This window comes from Pan troglodytes, chromosome 11, assembly GCF_028858775.2.
Source record: "Pan troglodytes isolate AG18354 chromosome 11, NHGRI_mPanTro3-v2.0_pri, whole genome shotgun sequence".
Classification (NCBI taxonomy): Eukaryota; Metazoa; Chordata; class Mammalia; order Primates; family Hominidae; genus Pan; species Pan troglodytes.
This window is the reverse complement of record NC_072409.2, coordinates 66,761,994-66,784,054: the sequence shown is the minus strand read 5'-3', so window position 1 is coordinate 66,784,054 and position 22,061 is coordinate 66,761,994. Positions and strand designations below refer to the sequence as shown.

Below are 22,061 nucleotides of genomic sequence, written 5' to 3'. Positions count from 1 at the left end.
TGTGGTGCAACTGGAGTAAAACCTTGCCCCTCTCTGAGCTTCAGTTTCCTCTTCAGGAGATTAACATCCTCCTTGTGTCTCTGACAATCTCAATAAAATGATCGAGAGATGAAATAGTCATGAGAGTTTGTATATCACAAAACTCCTGAGTTCTTAGGAGGACAGGGAGGGATTATGCAGCCCGTGCATTACCCACAGCCTTCCTTTCCTTTGCAGCTCCTTTCTCTTTAATTTTCCTTCTAGGACAGTCAACAGTGTGTACTGGAAGGGAGGCCAGACTAGGAAGAGGAGGCGATATTGAAACATGCCATTTTTGATTTTGTGGATTGTTTTTAGAGGACATTGGGAGTGATGGTTACCTCTGTTTCATTTAACCTAGTGGTCTGTGTCTCTTGTTACCTAGGGGATGATTAAGAGCTAATATAGCACCTGGCTTCACCCTGGAGCCTTCACTCTGGTTAAGGACGCAGTATCCATGCAGACGTTTGCAAACAGCTTACTTAGGACTAGGTATATTATTAAGGTCTGCCCAAGAACAGCAAGATCTGAATCTTGGTAACCCATGGCAGGATTCCTAGACACCAGTGTTGGGCTGGATGACTTCCAGGATCAAGAAAGAGATGGCCTCCTTTTGAGGCAAGGAAACAGCTGGGCTCTTATTGCTAAATCCAAGAATTGCTCATTAATAGCCTGACAGGACAGAGTTGCTTCGGGCTGCAGGGCCACTTTGCTTTAATCGCTGGATTGAGGATTATGTCAGTAATGCTTAAACTGCAGAAAAGTTAGTGCCATGAAAAGGAAGACCAGACTTACCTGTAATACCCCATAGCGCAAGATGTGCATGTTCCTGGATCATCTGGAAAAAAAATAATAAAAAATAATAATCATGAGGAATTTGTCATTTGGAAAAATAGGGTCTGAAAGTTGTAGCTTGAGATAAACAATCCTGTGGGATAGTTTCATGAAATGTACTGTCCAGAAATAATATTTGAACAGATTGTACTGTTTTTAATTAGTAACAAGATGTACACTAGGATTTATCTTTATCAAAGGTAGTAAGAATTCTCATAAACACTTGGCCCTGACTTTCAAGAAGGAATAGGTTCAAGCTACTGGGTCTTCGAATTGAAGATCAACGACCATCCACATTAAGAACCCCCGGCCTCTACTGAGATAGAGGGATCAAGCAAGTCCACACACAAATATTTGGAAGGGGCTACAAGCTTCTGACCCTGAATAGAGGGTTTTCCGTCAGTTACCCCAGAATCTTGCCAATGGAAGTGAGCATCATTTGGGGCACTCCTTCGAAATCTGCACAATTATTTTTCCCAAGTATCCACTTCATGTTACGCCCTTCGCAACTTTCTTAAAAAAACTGTCCTGTTCTCATTAAGAGTAATGATTCAATGCATCCCTGCTGGCTCACAGAAGGGTTCTTTCCTGCAGCTTTCAGGGGACTTAAAGAGAGAGAAAAGATTTTGAGAGTCATCATCTCAGCCTATTTCTCTCCCTCCTAACACTTCCCAGAAGATGCAACTCTCAGATCTAGCTATTAAGAGAATTCGGTGACTTCCTCTGGCCTGCAGTTCTTGCACATAACAGAGCTACCTCTGGCAGGTTCTTTCTGTGATCTAACCTACCTTCCAGTCTTGCTCTTTTTATTTTAATAGGAGATGAAAGACAACTGCTCCTCCTTAAAACGTTCCTCTTGGTATGTGAAAATTTTATGTCACCTTTAATTAACAAAATAAAACTATATCATTTGAACTTTGTGCATAGCTTTCCTTTCTAATCTATTCTGCCCTCTTCTGGTTTTTTCAGACTGCCCTTAGGAGGTAGACACAACCTCACCCAAATCTTCAGTCACACATTCATCTTGGGTCCTAGGGAGGCTACCAAATGATATTCCTGTGTACTACACATAATACAACTAATGCATTGCACCAAATGTTAAGTGGGAAAATTTCTAGCAAAGGCTCTGCTAATTAAAGCAGGGATCTGCAGAACCTTCTGGAAATAGCTTGATGATGGTGCAGTAGAAACAGTGCTGGCCTGGAAGTTGAGCTTCCTGTTTGAAGTTTCAACTCAGGCTTAATTATCTTGTGAACTTGCACAAATGTCACTCTACTTTCTGGGTCCTGGTTTCTGCGGGTGTAAAATGAGCTGGTTGGACAAGATGGTTGTTAAGACTTCTGGAAAGTCACAGATTCTGAAGTTGAGCCTAGCAGGAGTTGGCAACTGTGGCCCACTCCAGGACCTTGACCTTGCCATCTATTTGTATGTATTGTGTAAGAATGCTTTCATGCTATATAACCAGAGTTGAGTAATTGCAAGAGACCAAAGATATTTACTCCCTGCCACTTCACAGAATTTGCCGTCCCCTGACTATAGCACTATTAGCTCATGACTTGGTCATGCTCATCTTTGCTAGGGGACACAGGTGTCTGTAATTGTCTTAACAGCTGGTTTCAGAGTTCCTCTTAGGAAAAGAACTGTCTATATTTAGGAAACTACCTTGTTAAGCTCCTTGGGGTAGAAGTTTAATTGGAAGAGTTGAACAAGAGCCAAGACAGCCAAAGAGATAGAAGGGCCCTTCTGCAGGAAGCTGTTATCTGCTCATGGGAGGGAAATGGTTTTTAATGTCTGGGTCAACATGGTTTGTAATACGGTGACTAAGACAGGACAGTGAAATGAACCAAAAACCAGGCTAATTAGGTGGAACCAGGAACTGAAGCTAGAGGTGACCATGGGAAAGAAAAGCTCCCTGGCATTCTTAGAAATCTTGGGGAAGGCCAATTCATAGGCTGGGGATCTGAACCCATTGTAAGGGCCAGCAGAGGCCCCAGTGAACACCAGTGGTTCCCCTGGACTAGTTCATTTTCCATTACGTGTCTATTTTTTGCATCCATATTCTTTTCAGTTTCTAAATAACCTCCAACCACTCAGCTTGCATTTGGGCAGCTTACTTTACTCTGCCTCCCTGATGAACATATTTGACTCTAACAGTTTTGCTAATTTGGCAAGGGCTGGGGAAATTCTAATCCTGTTCTTTAATGTTCTGGTCATCCCTCCCATCTAGGAACTTAATGAGCTTGCTCTCTGCTCCTTTAAGCAGGTCACTGATGAAAATGTTAAACAGAACCAAGCCTCAGAATTGTGCATACCAATGCCATCTTGAGTTCAGGGACTTTTCCAGCCCAGTTGCACAGTGAATTTGGTACCTTTACAACAGTTTGCATAAATGAATAATGCATAGAACAGGAACTGTGCCTTATAACAGCTTATGAATGCTCATTAGTTTTTCTCATTATTAGCAGTTGTTCTGAAGAATGAGAATTATTTAAAAAATTTTTTCCACCCCAGAAGATCCACAAGTCAGACATAAGCTAAATGGATTTAGCTTGACCACTGAGAGGCTGCTGTTATGAGATTAAGGAAGAAGGTAACAATCCCAAATCTAGAAGTTGACTCTAAGTCAGCTTGGCATTTAGATGGTGAGGAGGGGTGGCTTAAGGAGAAAGATGAATTTTCCTGGCTTCTAGTGTGTGTGTGTGTGTGTGTGTGTGTGTGTGTATGTGTGCATGTGTGTGTGTGTGTGTGTGTGGGGTGAGGGGAATGAGAAGGGAGTCTAAACAAGCTACAATTGTTAGCTGTCTTGGAAGGTGTTATCCAAAGAAGGATGTTTAAATAGCTCGGGTGATTTGATTTTGTCAAACTTTTGAGCTGAGAGAGCATATTTTGGGGAGAGATGGGGAAAGTTCAGTCAGAATTCAGAGAGAGCCTCACACATTTGGAAAAAAGCCTTCAGAAACAGTGGCTGGCTTCCAGCTGCTCATATCTTTCCTAAGGAGAACATGCGAGCAGATGCCTCGTCAGGACGGGGATGCCGTCTTTCTGTCTTGAGAAAACTCATTTTTATTGTCTCATTTGTATGGGGTGGGGTGGGCAGGACTACAAAGTCCGCTCTATCTTGAGAGCTCTTCATGATCCCCTGTGTCACCTTCCCACTGTGTCTTTGGGGATCATCCGTACTGTCACTCATCACGAACTCACTGTCCCATGGAGACATTGCCTCCTGCTTCAACATCGCCTTCAGCAGCCAATTTACATTCTATGCCATTTTATTTTGTTCTCAGTAATAACGATCACCTTCACCATTGAATTTGGATGGATGAGGGCCACAGTGGGAGCTGTGCACATCATACCTATAAGATGTATTGGAAAGGAGATATTTTAAACTTGAATGTCTAGAGAAGAAGAATTTATTTTTATGGTTTACATAAACTCGATGTCCCATAATTCAGGATACATACAAGTGGAGGGTGAGCATAACCATGGCAACCCCATGCAGACTGTGAAAGGGTCCTGGCCTCTTACTGCTCTGTGAGAAATAAAATGTCGGCACAAGTCAGCAAGCTGGCATTTCATGAAGACAAAATGTCACAATTACAGGGTGAGACTGGCCGCCCTGGCCATGCTGGCTGTCTGAAGAGACCAGGTCTCCCTATGGTATCCAGGCTGGTATCAAACTCCTGATCCCAAGTGATCCTTCTGCCTTGGCTTCCCAAAGTGCTGAGATTATAGGGAAGTTACTTTGTCACTGGAAAAAGATACTTGTGAAGAAACTGGACTTCCAGCTTCCAGGTTATGTATCTCAGTATTCCAGCAGAAAAGCATGAATTTAAGATGGGGTCTCCCTGTGTTGCCCTGGTGGTTTTGAACTCCTGACCTCAAGCAATCCTCCTGCCTCAGGCTACCAAAGCCCTGGTATTACAGGCCAGTCCTTGGAGAGACCAGGAAATCCAGAGTTTTCTCCAAGAATGGGGATTCCTGAGAAGTGAGTTTCACCTTGAATCAAGAAAGGAGAATCACATATTGTCAAAGCAATTGCCCAGAGCATCAAGAACAGGGGAACAAAGAAGAGCTGGGCTTGACAGGATCATGGTGTCTCTCTCCCACCTAAAACCTACCACTACCTCAAGACCCCCTCGAGATGGTGACCGGTCTTGGTTTCAACACCTTAAACAGGAAACACTGGGAAGATGCATACTTCTCCATTCTGTATCAGACATGTCTTAGAGGAAACCCATATATCTGAATGACCAAAGAAAAGTATGAGAAAAATGAGAAATCTGTGCCAGGCCATTCACAATGTTTTGCTGGTGCCCTGGGGCCCGCATGCATTTCAAGAAAAATAAAGTGTGTCGAACCTGCAGAAGCCTGAAGTATGTCTGTCAGACCTGCCTCCTAGACCTGGAGCATGGCCTGCCCACCTAGGTTTGTGATGCTGCGTTGTCTTTAAAAGAGAACATGCTGGCCGGGCGCGGTGGCTCATGCCTGTAATCCCAGCACTTTGGGAGGCTGAGGCGGGCAGATCACAAGGTCAGGAGATCAAGACCAGCCTGGCTAACATGATGAAACCCCGTCTCTACTGAAAATACAAAACATTAGCCGGGTGTGGTGGTGGGTGCCTGTAGTCCCAGCTACTCAGGAGGCTGAGGCAGGAGAATGGCATGTACCCAGGAGGTAGAGCTTGCAGTGAGCTGAGACTGTGTCACTGCACTCCAGCCTGGGTGACAGAGCAAGACTCCATCTCAAAAAAACAACAAAAAAAAGATGACATGCCAAAGTCAGATGTCAGAGAAGAGAAGAGTACTACACGCAGAATGTGGAGAGAGGGATTTCTAACTCGAATGGAAGACAGCCAGTTGGCCTGCTGGGGAAAGCTACATCCACCAGTGACATGCTAGACAAACTGGCCTGGACCATACCCTATTACCTAAAGAATAAGCCCCACATTTGCTCCTTCTGGGTGAAGGGAGAGGGTAAGAGAGGAGAGGAGTTTCGATAGAGACATGAGAAGCCTACAGGTCCACATGATTCCCTTGCTGATCGGATATTAAAAACTGATATTATATAGTCAATGACCCTGTAGCAGATAAGCTTCTATAGTAGGCTTCAGCCACGCCTCATCTGGAACTCCCAGAGGATAAGACTATCCCCACACTAGACACTGGTGATCCGGGTGATACCATTACTGAGACAGATCTTAAGAAATAATCTCTACCTATTTAGAGAGATCTGGACAATCCCTGTTGTGCAGAGACAACGGTGTGCTTTCATCCAGGTTTCCACAGGGCAGGCTGCACAAGTGGCTGCAGAGAAGTCCTTTAATAAGTTAATCACCAATGGCTGCAGACTAAGTGTAAAATGGGGAAGATCCCAGGCAGCCAGAGGAAAGGAAAATGACAGAACCCCAGACCCGGGGATCCAGCTAGAGCTGATTCCAGTACTGCCGGGAGCTCTTCCTCCTTCTGCAGCAGCAGATGCATCTGCCAATGACTTCAACCTACCTCCAAGTGCTCCTACAGCTGCGGTGAACATTGCCTTGCCGTGTTCAACTGCTATTGCCCTGTCCCCACCCCTGCTATTGCTCTGCCCCTACCTCCAGGATTTGAGACACACATGTTCCACTCAATGGGACCACCTTCCCCTTTCAAGAGGACTCCAGGATCCATCCACTGACTTTCTCAGGACCCTCAGAGATGGAGCTCATGCCAGAAAACACAGCAGGCCCTAGCACATTATCACACCCCTGGCTGTATGAAAGAACACTTAAATATCCCAATCAATGAATCTTGGAATAAGTATTTTTTTTTCTTCCTTTGTGGTTTCCATGGTATCTGAATGTGTTCAGATGTGGGCAGGTGAGAAACAATGGCCATGCTTTTCTACACATATTCAAAGGATTGCTGGACCTCAAATAAGCTGCCATTAAAACATCTGGCTACTAATATCACATGACAAGTAAAATCTAATGCCTGTCTTCTTCATTTCTGTGAATGACAAGAAGCTGGGTGAATTGCAATATACAACAGAATTACCAACCCAATCATATGTTCACTTTGTCTCTGTTTATGGGGGGAAAAATTGACCTGCAGGAAAAAAAACCTTTTGAACACATTTATGTCCACTGGGTATATTGTATTTTATAATCTCCAAAAGGTTACTAGTACTAATTTTTGTAGTGGTGTAAGTGTGATTTAACTGTTTTAAATTCACATTATCAGAAAGACAAATAGAACCCAGTAATCATCGCAGCCCAGATCTTTTCTTTCCTCTTTTTTTTCTCATTTGTTACCAAAGAAATTTAATAGTTCACTATCTAAAAAAGACGAAAATGAAATGTCTTTGTATTCCATTCAAAAAAAGAGGAACATACTAGCTAAAATGCTTCTAACTTTATTTTTTTTTTCTAATTTTATTATTCTCTTCACATGTTTATTTTTCTTTTGGGGGCGACAGAAGAAACTCAATGTCTTAAGGATAGCCTTTTATCATAGAATGTCTATATCTGCCACAATTGGCCATGAAGTAGACACTATGTTTAGGCAGAATCAACCCTCCGCAAAACTGGTGGTGGGGGGGGTAATTTTAGGGTGCTCCTATCTTATCTTTGGCTATCTCATTCAAGCTTCTAGGACTTTCATTCATACCCCATGCAAGCCAGACTCCCCCCTACCACTTGCTATTGAAACCTATCTGTCCTGTGTCCTGTTACTGCAAGAACCTACTAGGTTACTGGCTAGGATGACAGACGAATGGGCATGGCAAATATGTGCTCTTGGGAGACTCCTAGGCTCTCACCTCTCTCACTCTCTTCTCAAGTGTTCTAGACTCCTTAGGTTCCTTCCACTTTGACTCTCTTAGGCTACATCTGCAAATGTTCCATAAAACATTACCCATTTGATTGTAGTTTAGCATACCCTGGATACTTGCTTCTCCCAGATAATCTCAACCTTTTGGCCCAGTCACCTTCTCTGGTCTAATCATCTATATCTTATGCTCTACCAAACTAGGGGCTCCATTCACTTCCCAGGATTCAGCTTGGCCAATATCTCCCACACTTAGGCCAAGTATTAGACCAAAGTCATGCTCCAGCCATACTTCATAGAACTTCCAGCATCAGCCACTCTCCAATCTCAATCAACAACAGAAATCTAAAGTTCTAAGCTCCATACTGTTTTGATTAATCACTCATTGGCTTAAAAAATTAGTATGTTAGAAAATATAACATTTATACATGTTATGCTCACCCTCCACTTGCATGCTAATATATGTGTGTGTATAAATTATTATTCATTATTATTTATTATGTACTAGTGCATGAATGTATTAGTGCATTTTCATACTGCTATGAAGAAATACCCGAGACTGGGTAATTTAAAAGAAAAAGAGGTTTGGCCAGGCGCAGTGGCTCAAGCCTGTAATCCCAGCACTTTGGGAGGCTGAGGCCGGTGGATCACCTGAGGTCGGGAGTTTGAGACCAACCTGACCAACATGGAGAAACTCTGTCTCTACTAAAAATACAAAATTAGCCGGGCATGCTGGCGCATGTCTGTAATCCCAGCTACTTGGGAGGTCGAGGCAGGAGAATCACTTGAACCCAGGAGGTGGAGGTTGCAGTGAGCTGAGATCGCACCATTGCACTCCAGCCTGGGCAAGAAGAGTGAAACTCTGCCTCAAAAAAAAAAAAAGACAAAAAAAAAAAAAAAAAGGGTTTAATGGACTCACAGTTCCATGTGGCTGAGGAGGCCTCACAATCATGGTGGAAGGTGAAGGAGGAGCAAAGACATGTCTTACATGGTGGCAGGCAAGAGAGTGTGTGCGGGGTATCTGTCCTTTATAAAACCATCAGATCTCATGAAACTTATTCACTATCATGAGAAGAGCATGGGAAAAACCTGCCCCCATGATTCAGTTACCCCCCACCGGGTCCCTCCCTTGACATGTGGGGATTATGGGAGCTACAATTCAAGATGAGATTTGGGTGAGGACACAGCCAAACCATATCAATGAATATTTCACATACATTAAAGAGATGTGCTAGAGTAGAACATTTAAGATTTAAGAGGTTAACATAAAAATCATGAACATAAGTTCTTTTTTTTTTTTCTTTTGCAGCCTAAATAAATTATTTTTTCTACCTCTTTCTGGAGACCAGTGACCCAGGCCACACCTAACCAAATGCTACATCTGAGCTAATAAATTCATATTTAACCTTGTCAAAACATGTTGAGTTTGGTTCCTTAAGATTGTAACCAGAAGAAATGGCTCTCTGACTCGCATGTACATAAGGAATCTCCTGCACTTGGCTTTCAGCCCTTCTTTATAGACAGACTATTTGATTCTAATTAACTTGTTTACCTAGCATTTTGGGGTCAGGAGATAAGTGGAAATATAGATGTGAATGAAAATGTTTGAATGATGTGATTAGATTCCATTTTTTCAACCTCTTCACCACCTTCTGTAGCTTTAGTACATAAATTTATTCCCCAGAGCAAACTTTCTAGATCAAAATAATCATTGGTTATGCCTTAATAAAAAAGCATCTGTTGGGAATATATTTAAAATAGTATACTACAGGCATGCCTCAGAGATATTATGGGTTCAGTTCCAGACCACCTCAATGAAGTAAGTGTTACAATAAAGCAGGTCACACAAACTCTTTTGTTTCCCAGTGCATATAAAAGTAATACACTATGCTGTAGTCTATTAAGTAAGCAATAGCATTATGTCTAAAAAATGTACACACCTTAATTAGGAAATACTTTATTGCTAAAAAATGCTAATGATCATCTGAGCATTCAGATCCTTTTGCTGGTGGAGGGTCTTGCCTCGATATTGATGGCTGCTTGACTGATCAGGGTGGTGGTTTCTGAAGGTTGGGGTGGCTGTGGCAATTTTTTGAAACAATGAAGTTTGCCACATTGATTGACCCTCCTTTACGTGAAAGATTTCTCTGTAGCATGTGATGCTGTTTGATAGCATTTTACCCACAGTAGAACTTCTTTGAAAATTCGAGTCAATCCTCTCAAATTCTGCTGCTACTTTATCAACTAAATTTATGTAATATACTAAATCATTTGTTTTCATTTCAACAATGTTCACAGCATCTTCACCAGGAGAAGTTTCCATCTTGAAAAACCACTTTCTTTGCTCAACCATAAGAACCAATTTCTTGTCTGTTCAAATTTTATTGTGAGATTGTAGCAATTCAGTCACATCTTCAGGTTCCACTTCTAATTCTAGTTTTCTTACCATTTCCATCACCTCTGCAGTCACTTCCTCCACTGAAGTCTTGAACCTTCCCAGTCATTCATGAGGGTTAGAATCAACTTCTTCCAAACTGTTAATGTTACTATCTTGACCTCCTCCCATGAATCACAAATGATATCAAGAATGGTGAATCCCATGGACATGAAGATGAGAACAGACACTGGGGACTACTATGAGAGATGGGCAATGGCTGAAAAACTACCTATTGGGTACTATGCTCACTATCTGGGTGATGGGATCATTCATACCCCAAACCTCGGCATCACACAGTATACCCATGTAATAAATCTGCACATGTACCCACTGAATCAAAATAAAAGTTGAAATTATAAAAACGTAAGATGGGTGCAGTGGCTCATACCTGTAATCCCAACACTTTGGGAGGCTGAGATGGAAGGATCACTTGAGCCCAGGAGTTTGAGATCAGCCTGGGCAACATAGGGAGACTCTATTTCTACAAAAAATAGATATTAGCTGGGCATATTGGCAAGTGCTTGTAGTCACAGCTACTCAGGAGGCTGAGGTGGGAGGATTGCGTTAGCCTCGGAGGTCAAGGCTGCAGTGAGTCAAGATCGCAAAAACCCTGTCTCGAAAAAAAAAAAAGACAGAAAGAAAAAAAGGAAGGAAGAAAGAAATAAAGAAAAAGAAAGAAATAAAAACAGGAAATAAGATAAAAAATTGGCCAGGCACAGTGGCACACACCTGTAGTCCTAGCTAGTCAGGAGGATGAGGTGGGAGGATCACTTGAGCCCAGGAGTTTGAGGCTGCTATGATCACACCACTGTGCTCCAGCCTGGGCAACAGAGCGGAAAAAAAAAAAAAAAAAAAAAGCAAAGAAAAGAATGGTGCACTCCAGCCTGGGCAACAGAGTGGGGGGGGAAAAAAAAAGAAAGAAAAAAATGGTGCATCCTTTCCAGGAAGTTTCAATTTACATTGCCCAGATGCATCAGAGGAATCTCTATGGCAGCTATTGCCATACACAGTGTCTTTCTCAGTAAGACTTAGACCAGGCACAACGGCACAAGCCTGTAATACCAGCACTTTGGGAGGCTGAGGTGATTGGATTAGTTGAGCTCAGGAGTTCAAGACCAGCCTGGGCAACGTGGCAAAACCCCGTCTCTATAAAAAATATGAAAATTAGCCTAGTGTGGTGGCATACACCTGTAGTTCTAGAAACCCAGGAGGCTGAGGTGGAAGAATTGCTTGAGCCCAGGAGGTGGAGGTTGCAGTGAGCCAAGAGTGTGCCACTGTACTCCAGCCTGGGTGACAGAGTGAGACCCTGTTTCAAAATAATAATAAGACTTGAAATTTGAAATTACTCTTCAATCCCTGGGCTGCAGAATCAATGTCCTGTTAGCAGGTATGAAAACAACATTAATCTTGCACATCTCCATTGGAACTCTTAGGTGACCAGGTACATTGTCAATGAGCAGTAATAGTTTGAAAAGTCTTTTTGTCTGAGCAGTAGGTCTCCACCGTGGGCTTAAAATATTCAGTAACCATTCTGTAAACAGATGTGCTGAACCCGGCCTTGTTTCATTTATGGACCACAGGCAGAATAGATTTGGCATAATTCTTAAGGGCCTAGGATTTTCAGAATGATAAGTGAACACTGGCTTTAACTTAAAATCACCAGCTGCATTAGTCCCTAATAAGAGAGTCAGCCTGTCCTTTGAGACTTTGAAGCCAGGCGTTGACTTCTCCTCTCTAGCTATGAAAGTCCTAGATGGCATGTTTTCCCAATGGAAGGCTGTTCCACCTAAACTGGAAATCTGTTGTTTGCTATAGTAACCTCCATCAATGATCTTAGCTGAACCATTTGCTGCAGCTTCTGCATCATTACTTGCTGCTTCACCTTGCACTTTTATGTTATGGAGACAGCTTCTTTCCTTAAGCCTCATGAACTAACGTCTGCTAGCTTCCAACATTTCTTCTGTAGCTTCCTTACCTCTCTCAGCTTACATAAAATTGAAGAGAGTTAGGTCCTTGCTCTGGATTAGGCTTTGGCTTAAGGAAATGTTGTGGTTTGATTTTCTATCCAGACCACAAAAACTTTCTCCATATCAGCACTAAGGCTGTTTCTCTTTTTTATCATTTGTGTATTCACTGGAGTAGCACTTTTAATTTCCTTCAAGAACTTTTGCTTTGCATTCACAACTTGGCTGTTTGGTGCCAGAGACCTAGATTTCAGCCTATCTTTTTGTTTGGTTATTGTTTTTTTGAGACAGAGTCTGGCTCTGTCACTCAGGCTGGAGTGCAGTGGTGTGATCATGGCTTACTGCAGCCTGGTACTCCTGGGATCAAGCAATCCTCCCACCTCAGCCCACCATGTAGCTGGGACTACAGGCCACCACATCTGGCTAATTGTTGTATTTTTAGTACAGACAGGTTTTCACCATGTTGCCCAGGCTGGTCTCTAATTCCTGGGCTCAAGCGATCCTCCTGCCTCGGCCTCCCAAAGTGCTGGGATTATAGGCGTGAGCCACCGTGTCCGGCCCTATCTTTGTTTTTGACTTGCCTTCCTCAGTAAGCTTAATCAATTTTAAGCTTTTGATTTAAAGTGAGAGACTTGCAACTCTTCCTTTCATTTGAGCATGTAGATGCCACTGTAGAAGTATTAACTGGCCTCATTTCCATATTATTATATCTCAGGGAAGGTCTGATGAGAGGAAGAGATATGGGGAAATGCCGTCAGTGGAAAAGGCAGAACACACACATTTGTCAACTAAGTTCCGTCTCACATGGTGGGGTTCATGGTGCCCCAAAACAATTATAATTGATCACTGATCACTGTGATCACCATAACAGATAATATAATGATGAAAAGTTCAAAATATTGTGAGAATTACAAAAATGTGACACAGAGACACAAAGTGAGGATGTGCTATTGGAGGAGTGGTATGGACAGGCTTGTGGCAGGGTTGCCAAAACCTGTAATTTGTAAAAAATGCAATATGTGCGATGTGCAATAAAGCGAAATGCAGTAAAAGGAGATATGCCTGTTCACTTATATAAGATGGGCTAATAGACAGACATTGAAATTTTGTTTCTCAAGAGTATTTAATGACATAGAAACATTTCATGATAGGCTACGTAAAAAATGATGATAATCCATCTCTATGTATATGGTAGGTAGATACCTACCCGTGTGGATGGATGGATGGATGGATAGATAGATAGATAGACAGATAGAGATGGCTTTATTGAAAATCAGAAGGCAAAAAGCTAAAATATTAATACTAATTTTTGCTTTACATATACACATATATGTTTCTATGCTTTTAAAATAAATATGTGTTACAGAATTGATTAAAACAAAAATGTTATTAAGGAAAAAAAAAAAAAGCTCAGGTCCTGAGTTCTAGACATCATTTGGGTCATGTGTTTGAAAACAGCATCCTCCCACAGATCTCCCATGAGGGAGCTTGTCATTTGGCTAAGCTCTTTACTTTTTTGTTCCTTTCTTTCCTGCCCACTCCTATTTTCTCATCTTCCCATTTTGTCTCCTGGCATTTCCTAATTCTACACCACCAGGACAGGACTGATGTTCTTCCGTGGGGTGTGGCTAAAATGGTGGCAGATGTTTGTATAATCTCCTTGAAAAAGATTCACTTTTAAAACGAATTGTTTTCCTGATACAATTTTGCAAAGGAGGCCAATGAATAGGAGATGGGGTTATTCTTGGCTCTCCTGAGACTCGTGGCTTTCACTGGGGCCAAGCATTCTTAAACAAGTCTCTATATGAGCACCTGCAGCCTTGTTGGAGTAGCAGCAGAATGTCCACCCCTGTTGAGATGTCCTACTGCTCCCTTTGAGGAGAAAGACAGCATTATAAGCAGCCAATACTTGAATTGTTTTGAGAGATAATTAAGTAAATCGTCAATAATGCATATTCTCCCAGGGTAAATATATACTTACTTACTGAACAACGCTGTACAAACTTGCAGGAGAGTCACTGACATTTTTCAGTCCACCCGAAGATAATGAACTGGGTAAAACATTTATATTCCCAAAGAGTGCAACTAATTATAAGCCCCAAATAACACTAAAAAGTACATAATTCAAATAGGTCTTGCACTTAGAATTGCCTCAAATAATTAACACTCGAATACAAAATGGATCCTCTGACAGTTTTGCCAAAGCTGATTTTTCTGGAAGGTTCAATGGTGCTGGGATACAAAGTATTTGGTTGGGGGTTTGCTAGTGATTTTCAATCATGTTGTCCTCATCAGTGCCCAGGGATAATGAATAAATGTTTGAATTGGCAGTAATGCAAATGGTGCAGCTGACAGTGGGGCACAACTCCCTGGAGGGACAGGGTGGTAGAAGAGACTGGAATAAGTAATTGAAATTATTGTCTACAAATGTTGGCTAAAGAGGGTTCAGTCTTCTATTGGTCTCTAGTCTTTATCGAGTCCTCTAATTCCAGTGATGGAATATCATAATAGGCAAGCTGTTTGTGGATTTCCATGCTTCTCTAGACTGACTAGCAGGTAGAAGTGATGGATGAAAATATGCAGCAATTCCTATAGGGATCACTCACCAACGCTGTACATTCATTCACATATTCATTTATTCTGAAGCCTTCATTTTTTGGGGGGAAGACATAATAAAAAGAAAAAATTAGATTATTATTATTATTGTTTTTGAGACGGAGTCTCACTCTGTCGCCCAGGCTGGAGTGCAGTGGCATGATCTCACTGCAACCTCTGGCTCCCAGATTCAGGCGATTCTCCTGCCTTAGACTCCCTAGTAGCTGGGACTACAGGTGTGTGCCACCACACCCACTAATTTTTTTGTATTTTTTGTAGAGACAGGGTTTCACCATGTTGGCCAGGTTGGTCTCGAACTCTTGACCTCAGGTGACCCACCCGCCTTGGCCTCCCACAATGCTGGGATTATAGGAGTGAGCCACTGCACCCAGCCTAGATAATTATTAGGATGAAAACAAAGCATAAATTTTTGTTCAATAAATGCATGAAGCAAACAGTAAAATGCAAGCTTCATGAAGACAGGTTGTTCTGTTTTGTTTTCCTGTATCTCCAGTGCCAAGAACTGCTGGTATATAGCAGATGCTCCAGAAATATGCATTGGGTGAAGAAAACACATAAGTAAGTACGTAAATTCAGATAAAGGGTTAGAGAGTGATGAGACTGGGGTGGAGAGGAGAGGCCCTAATTTAGATGGGCTAGTGAGGCCGTGTCTTGCAAGAATTGACATCTGAGTAGAGATTCGAATGATAACAAAGAGCTAGCATGGGAGGTTCTGAGGGCAGGTGTTCCAGACAGAGGCCAGGGAAGGCTTGTCCCCTTCAAGGAACATCAAGAAGGCCAGTGGGGCTGGAAGAGATGGAGAGAAAGGGATAGTCAGGAGGTGATGCCAGGGTCATAGGCAGGACAAGATCATATAGGATCTTATAGGCCAAGATAGGAGGTTTACATTCTAATCGAAGAGTAATGGGAGGGCATGAGAAGCTTCAGTAAAAATGACCTATGTGATCTGATTTATTTAAAATGATGACTGTGTCTACTGTGTGGTAATGGCTTATTTAACTGCAGAAACAGATACATCTATTAAATCTTGCTCAACTAGATTCTATGTAACACACTCAAGAAACTTTTATTTTATTTTTTTATTTATTTATATATTTTTAGGAATATCCTAGAGGAGAAATGATTAGGGATAAACTAAGACTGTGGGTGCAGTAACAGCAAAACTCAGATTTGAGAGAAAGTAAAGAAATAAAATTGAGAATATTAAATGATGTGTGGGGTGAGGGAATGGGATTACTCCCCGGCCTTGTCCAAGCACCTGGATGGATGGGAGAAGAGGAGCACCCAGCAGTGAAGTTGACTTAGAAGTAATAAACACTTAATTGATCCCACACTACAGTCCATCCACTGCTTTGGATACTGTAAGGAGTATAGATGAGAAAGGCAGTCCCTACCTCAAGGAATTTGCAAATTGGCGAAGGGACAGTAATTAACAAAGCTAATTAGAGAGAAATCACAGTGTGGTGAATGATAGAATGGAGAAACCTCTAATCTAGTGTACCACAGAAATATTTTTTCAGGCTGAAAGAAGCCAAGTTATGATTCTCTCTCTTCTGTCTTCCCACATAATTAGTATTTCATCAGCCAGGCACAGTGGCTAATGCCTAGAATCCCAACATTTTGGGAGGCCGAGGCAGGTGGATCACTTGAGATCAGGAGTTTGAGGCCAGCCTGGCCAACATGGTGAAACCCTGTCTCTACTAAAAATACAAAAATTAGCCAGGTGTGGTGGTGCATGCCTGTAATCCTAGCTACTTAGGAGGCTGAGGCAGGAGAATCACTTGAATCCGAGCGGCGGAGGTTGCAGTAAGCCAAGATCATGCCACTGGACTCCAGCCTGGGTGACAGAAAGAGACTGCATCTGAAAAACAAACAAACAAAAAAACCCCAAAAAACCAAAGAAGCAAACAAACAAAAAATAGCTTTTTTAAAAATCTTGCTTAATGGGCAAATTCAGAGCATTCTTATTATAGTTAGGGTTGTCAGATAAAATGCAGGGCTGGGATAGGAACACATGGATTGCAGTCTTAGTGAAGGATGGATGAAAAATAAACTTTTCAGGAGGAAGAGACAGGAAAAAATTATCTTGGTCTCATCCTTAGCTATTTGACCCTCCAAACCTCATGTTAAAATTTTATCTCCTCCCATTCAAATAGGTATAAAAACAATATTTTTTAAAAAAGGATAAATTTTTTTTATCTCCAATGTTAGAGGCAGGACCTAATGAGAGGTGTTTGGGTCATATGGGTGGATCCTTCATGCATGGGGTGGTGCTGTCCTCTTGGGAATGAGTGAGTTCTTGCTTTACTAATTCCCGTGAGAGTTCCTATGAGGGCTGCTTGTTCAAAAGAGCCTGGCGCCTCCCCTCCCCTTGCTTTCTCCCCCTTCCACCATGAGTGGAAGCAGCCTGGAGCCCTCGCTAGAAGCAGATGCTGGAGCCATGCTCTTGTACAGCCTGCAGAAGCATGAGCCAGATAAACCTCTATTCTTTCTACATTTCCTGGCCTCAGGTATTCTTTTATAGCAATACAAATGGACTAAGACAGGTAGACACAACAAAATAAAACAACAAAAAAACCCCTTTGAGAATGTGTAACCCTAAGCTAGATATCACATAGGTTTATAGTCATAATTCATGTTACTTGTGTGTTCTAGAACATCTCAAAAGGAAAATTCAGTTTCAAGTAGTTCCAGGTAAGTAATGCCTTAAGACAATTGATAGAAGGAAATGCAAATCTTCTCTTAAAAAATATAATCTTAACCCAGGCCTTAAAGTATTTTCATGGGTAAATTTTCAAGGAAAATGGTCACAGTTTAAAAACATAGACCACATAAGGAAATCAGTCACCATGAGAGAAAGTCAGCAGAAATAACACTAGAATCAAACCCACAGAGACTACAGATCTTGAAAGCAGCTGGTACAAAATATAAAATAACAAATATTTAAAATTTTTAAAGAAATAAAAAGAACATCTTAAAATATAAAATAACCAAGTGGTTTGTAAAACAACTACATGTAACTTCTATAAGTGATAGACATAAAAATTAGAATCTAAAGCTCAGTGGATAGATTAAACAGTAGATTAGGCATAGCAGAAAAAGAATTAGGTAAACTCAAAGATAGATATAAAGAAAAGATAGAAGCTTCAACCCATAGAGACAATAAAAGCTAAAAAACAGGAAAGGGTGGTTAAGAAACGTGGAGGTTAAAATGAGAAGGGCTAAAAAATGTCAAAGTTCCGAAGAGATAACTGAGAGAATGGGAAAGATACAATATTTGATAACAATAAAATCCTTGAAAATTTTCCAGAATTGTTGGAAAAAAAAAAACAAAACCCACCAATCTGGCTGGGCACAGTGGCTCATGCTGGCAATCCCAGCACTTTGCGAGTCCAAAGCAAGAGGCTTGCTTGAGCCTGGGAGTTTGAGACCAGCCTAGGCAATATAGCAAGACCCTGTCTCTACAAAAAAAAAAAGAAAAAAAAATTAAAAATTAGCTATGTATGATAGCATGCACCTGTAATCCCAGCTACTTGGGGGACTGAGGCAAGAGGATCTCTAGAGCCCAGGAGTTCCAGGCTATAGTGAGCTATGATCGCACCACTGCACTCCAGCCTGGGTGACAGAGATATACTGTCTGTAGTGATAATAATAATATCAACAAATCCCCATGATTAATTTCAAGAAGCAGTACAAATATATATATATATATATATATATATATATAACTATTTTGTTAATCTATAAGAAGACTTATCACAGTGAAATTACAGAATAACCAAGAAAGCAAACAGCTGTTAGCCCAGGGAGAGTGATAAAGAGACATAGTATGTAAGAAGAAACACCTTGAGAAGGGGCAATGAAATTTGGTGGATGAAAGAAGGAGGCTATGAAGGAGACTAATTCCTAGTACAATACTTAGCTCAGAGTCAGGGGGAATGAAGCAAGTAGAAAGATATCACAATGAATGCTGTGTTTTCAGTATTGCTAAGAGGATTCTGAACAACTTGCTAAGAAAATAAAGTGATACCTAAATTAGAGCACATGTGTGTATGTGTGTAGGGAGAGCCTTCAAATCATGGTTTCTTGAGGAAGCAAAAGCTTAGGTGAGACCTGAAAGATGAATTAGAGGGAGTGGTACAGACAGAAGGCAGAAAAGGAAAGAAAGGCATTCATGTAGAGAGAGCTGAATCTACAGAGATGATTCCTTTAATTAAAAGATTTATTCAGTTCCCCTTGAGGGAACTGTAGAGTGAGTGACAAGACCTCAAAATATAGCATAGTTGCCCCCGTCTTAAAAACATGCAGGTTTTCAATAATAGGATGGGGAAAGTACCAAGGTAGATTGCAAAGAGTTTGGAGTAGCTAGAGTAAGAAGTAGAAATGCTTGGAGAAGCAAGAAGAGGCAGGAGAGGAAAGGCTGGACAGATCAGTGGCTGAAGATCAATGATAATGAAGAAGATTTTATGGCATTCTTGGGAGTGTGAATTTTTTTTTTTTTTTTTTTTTTTTTTTTTTTGAGATGGAGTCTCACTCTGTCACCAGGCTGGAGTGCAGTGGCATGATCTCGGCTCACTGCAATCTCTGCCTCCCATGTTCCAGCAATTCCTCTGCCTCAGCCTCCCGAGTAGCTAGGACTACAGGCATGCACCACCATGCCCAGCTAATTTTTTTGTATTTTAGTAGAGATGGGGTTTCACTATGTTGGCCAGGATGGTCTCGATCTCCTGACCTCGTAATCCGCCCCTCTCAGACTCCCAAAGTGCTGGGATTACAGGCATGAGCCACTGTGCCTGGCTGGGAGTATGAACTTTATCCACGGCCATGGGAAGTCATTTTAGATTTGTAGGCAGTTGTCACTGTCAGGTTTACATTTCAGAAAGAAGGCCATTATTAGAGGAGAGAGTGGATTTTTGAAAATGAGAGAATAGAAGAAGACTGGAATCAGAGAGACTAGTTAGAAGACTGATGTGGTATCTGGGGGAATGGTGTCTGTGGCCTGAACTAAAGTATAGTTGTTGAGATGGGTAGAAGTAGACAGAGCGAAAAATATTTAGGAAGTAGAAAAGACTTGTTCAACCATTGTGAGTTGAATTATGTCTTCCAAAATGATATGTCCAAACATTAATACCTACTACCTACCTATGAATGTGTACTCTACGTACACACTCATAGTACTCTAAGCACATAGTATACATAGTAATACTCTTAGTACTCTTAAGTACATAGTACACATTCAAATACTCTATGTACTTGGCAATAGGGTCTTTGCAGATGTAATCAGGTTGCTAAGATGAGGTCACATTACATTAAGGTGGGCCCTAAGCTAAATCAAATGACTCATTTCTGTATAAACGTGAAGACACAGACACACAGACACAGAAGGGAGAAGGCCATGAGACTATGTGGCGGAGATGAGAGTTATGCAGCTGCAAGATAAAGAATGCCAAGGACTGCCAGCAGCCACAAGGAGCCAGAAAGAGGCAAGAAAGAATTTGCCCTCAGAGCCTCCAGAAGAAGCCAACCTTGCCAATTCCTTGATTTTGGACTTCCAGCCTCCAGAACTGTGAGAGAATACATTTCTGTTGTTGTAAGCCATCCATTTTTAATTTTTTTTTTGTAGAAATGGGGTCTTGCTGTGTTGCCCAGGCTGGTCTCTATCTCCTGGCTTCAAGCGATCCTCCTGCCCTGGCCTTCCAAAGTGCTGAGATTACAGGTGTCAGCCACCTGCCAGCCTAAGCCACTCATTTTATAGTACTTTGTGGCAGCAGCTCTGGGAAACTAAAATGTAACTTACATTTAGGGATACCATGTGTTCCTGCCTTGATCTTTAAAATATTCGAAAGAGAGCTGCCACTTCTTTTAAATTCAGCTACTTCTTTTTAGTAAAAAGAGGAATGCTTTATCATGTGTGAATTGGTGAGTTTGGGAGAAGGAACTCATATGCCTAGATGAGCGAGATGGGAAGGTTAATGCAGAGGGGAGTGGTTAGGAAGTTTGCAGTTCAGAGATCTAATTCATATTTTCCCTTTTGGCCTTATAAGGAATAAAGCTGATGCTTTGATTTTTTTTCTGTATAATCTCCTTTCTCCCTTAATGCTCATTTAATTCTGAATTGTGGGAGAGGTGTGATTATTATCTTTTTATTTCAACGAAGCCCAAGGAAAGGGGGAGGAATGATGGGTTTCCTGGAGTTTTGGCTTGAGCAGCTGAACGGTGCAGTATTTGGATCCCTGGGACTCAGGAGTGGGATCTGGGGATATGGGTGGAAGATGATAGCACACAGCGGGCACTTAATATGTTTGCTGACTTTAAAGTGATCTAACTTCCTCATTTTAGGGGTGAGTAAACTGAGCCCCAAGAAACCTCAGTTACTTGTCCAAGATCACACAGAACAGGTGCAGGTTTGGGAACTTCTCTTCCTATGATTTTCAAGTGATTTCCCTACTCCCCTGTGAATTACCTTTATTTAAAATTATATATCCTTTAATAAAAATATTCACACACCCACTTTAAAAGACCATATTACACAGGCTTAGGATGCTGTTCAAGATCATTGACCCCTCTGCTGGTTAGCAAAAGCCCACATCACATTTTCAGCTAAAGAATGTCTCTCCAGGCTGCAGGCCTTGGGACACTTCAGCTGGGACCTTGTGCCAACAGTTTACCCAAATCATTCAACTAAGAGTTCTCCATCCCCCACAGAAGGGGTCCCCAGGATATTTAATCACTGCAGTTTTTATTTCAAGACCTTGCCTTGAATGTCCTCTATTCAGGATACTGTGCCAAGGCTGAACTGCCTGGAGCAAAACAGAACAATCCTTTGGAGATTGTGGGGGCCAGGCTGGAGAGCCAAAGGGAGTGGGCATTCAGTCCCACCAAAATAATATTTTTTATTACCTCTCCATTCAGACAGATAATGGAAGGTTTCAGCAAACACAACCTTCCATTTCCTGATTGCTTAGGTACATTTCACATTCTCAGCATCCGAGGAAACTCTCCAAATAAATATATTGCTGGAAAAAAGGAAAACCAAGACAACATACACTTATCTCCCTTGCTGCTCAAACAGAAACAAAACTGCTGAAAAACAAAACTTATTCTCCAACAGACGTATTTTCTGATCATTAATTTTTGCCCGAATTGCTGGTTCATGTAAACAAACTAGGGCTTGTGTAAACAAGTCCTGTTATCTGAAAAAAAGAAGAAAGAAAGAAATCTAAGAGACATCCTGTGTGATTCACTTCAAAGAAAAAAAAAAGAGTTGCTCATATTTTTAAAAAAATATTTTGAAAGAATCTGCCTATTCATCATCAGGCATATTTTAAAGAAGTGATGTTTTCTTTTGTGTATCTTCAAGTCGCTATAGCAACTGGATCACTTTCTATT

The 22,061-nt window shown here is 41.5% G+C and overlaps 1 protein-coding gene and 1 pseudogene across 2 annotated transcripts in view; one reads left to right on the top strand and one right to left on the bottom strand.

Moving 5' to 3' along the window:
• Positions 1-22,061, bottom strand: part of PCSK5 (proprotein convertase subtilisin/kexin type 5) — a 465,695-nt gene that overhangs the window by 67,375 nt on the left and 376,259 nt on the right. For both annotated transcript variants that reach the window (XM_016960969.4, XM_520079.8), the window contains exon 25: positions 814-856. In XM_016960969.4, the coding sequence (XP_016816458.3) occupies positions 814-856 (43 nt within the window). The remainder of the gene's footprint in view (positions 1-813; positions 857-22,061) is intronic.
• LOC107976565 (pre-mRNA-splicing factor RBM22-like) lies at positions 4,924-6,580 on the top strand (annotated as a pseudogene).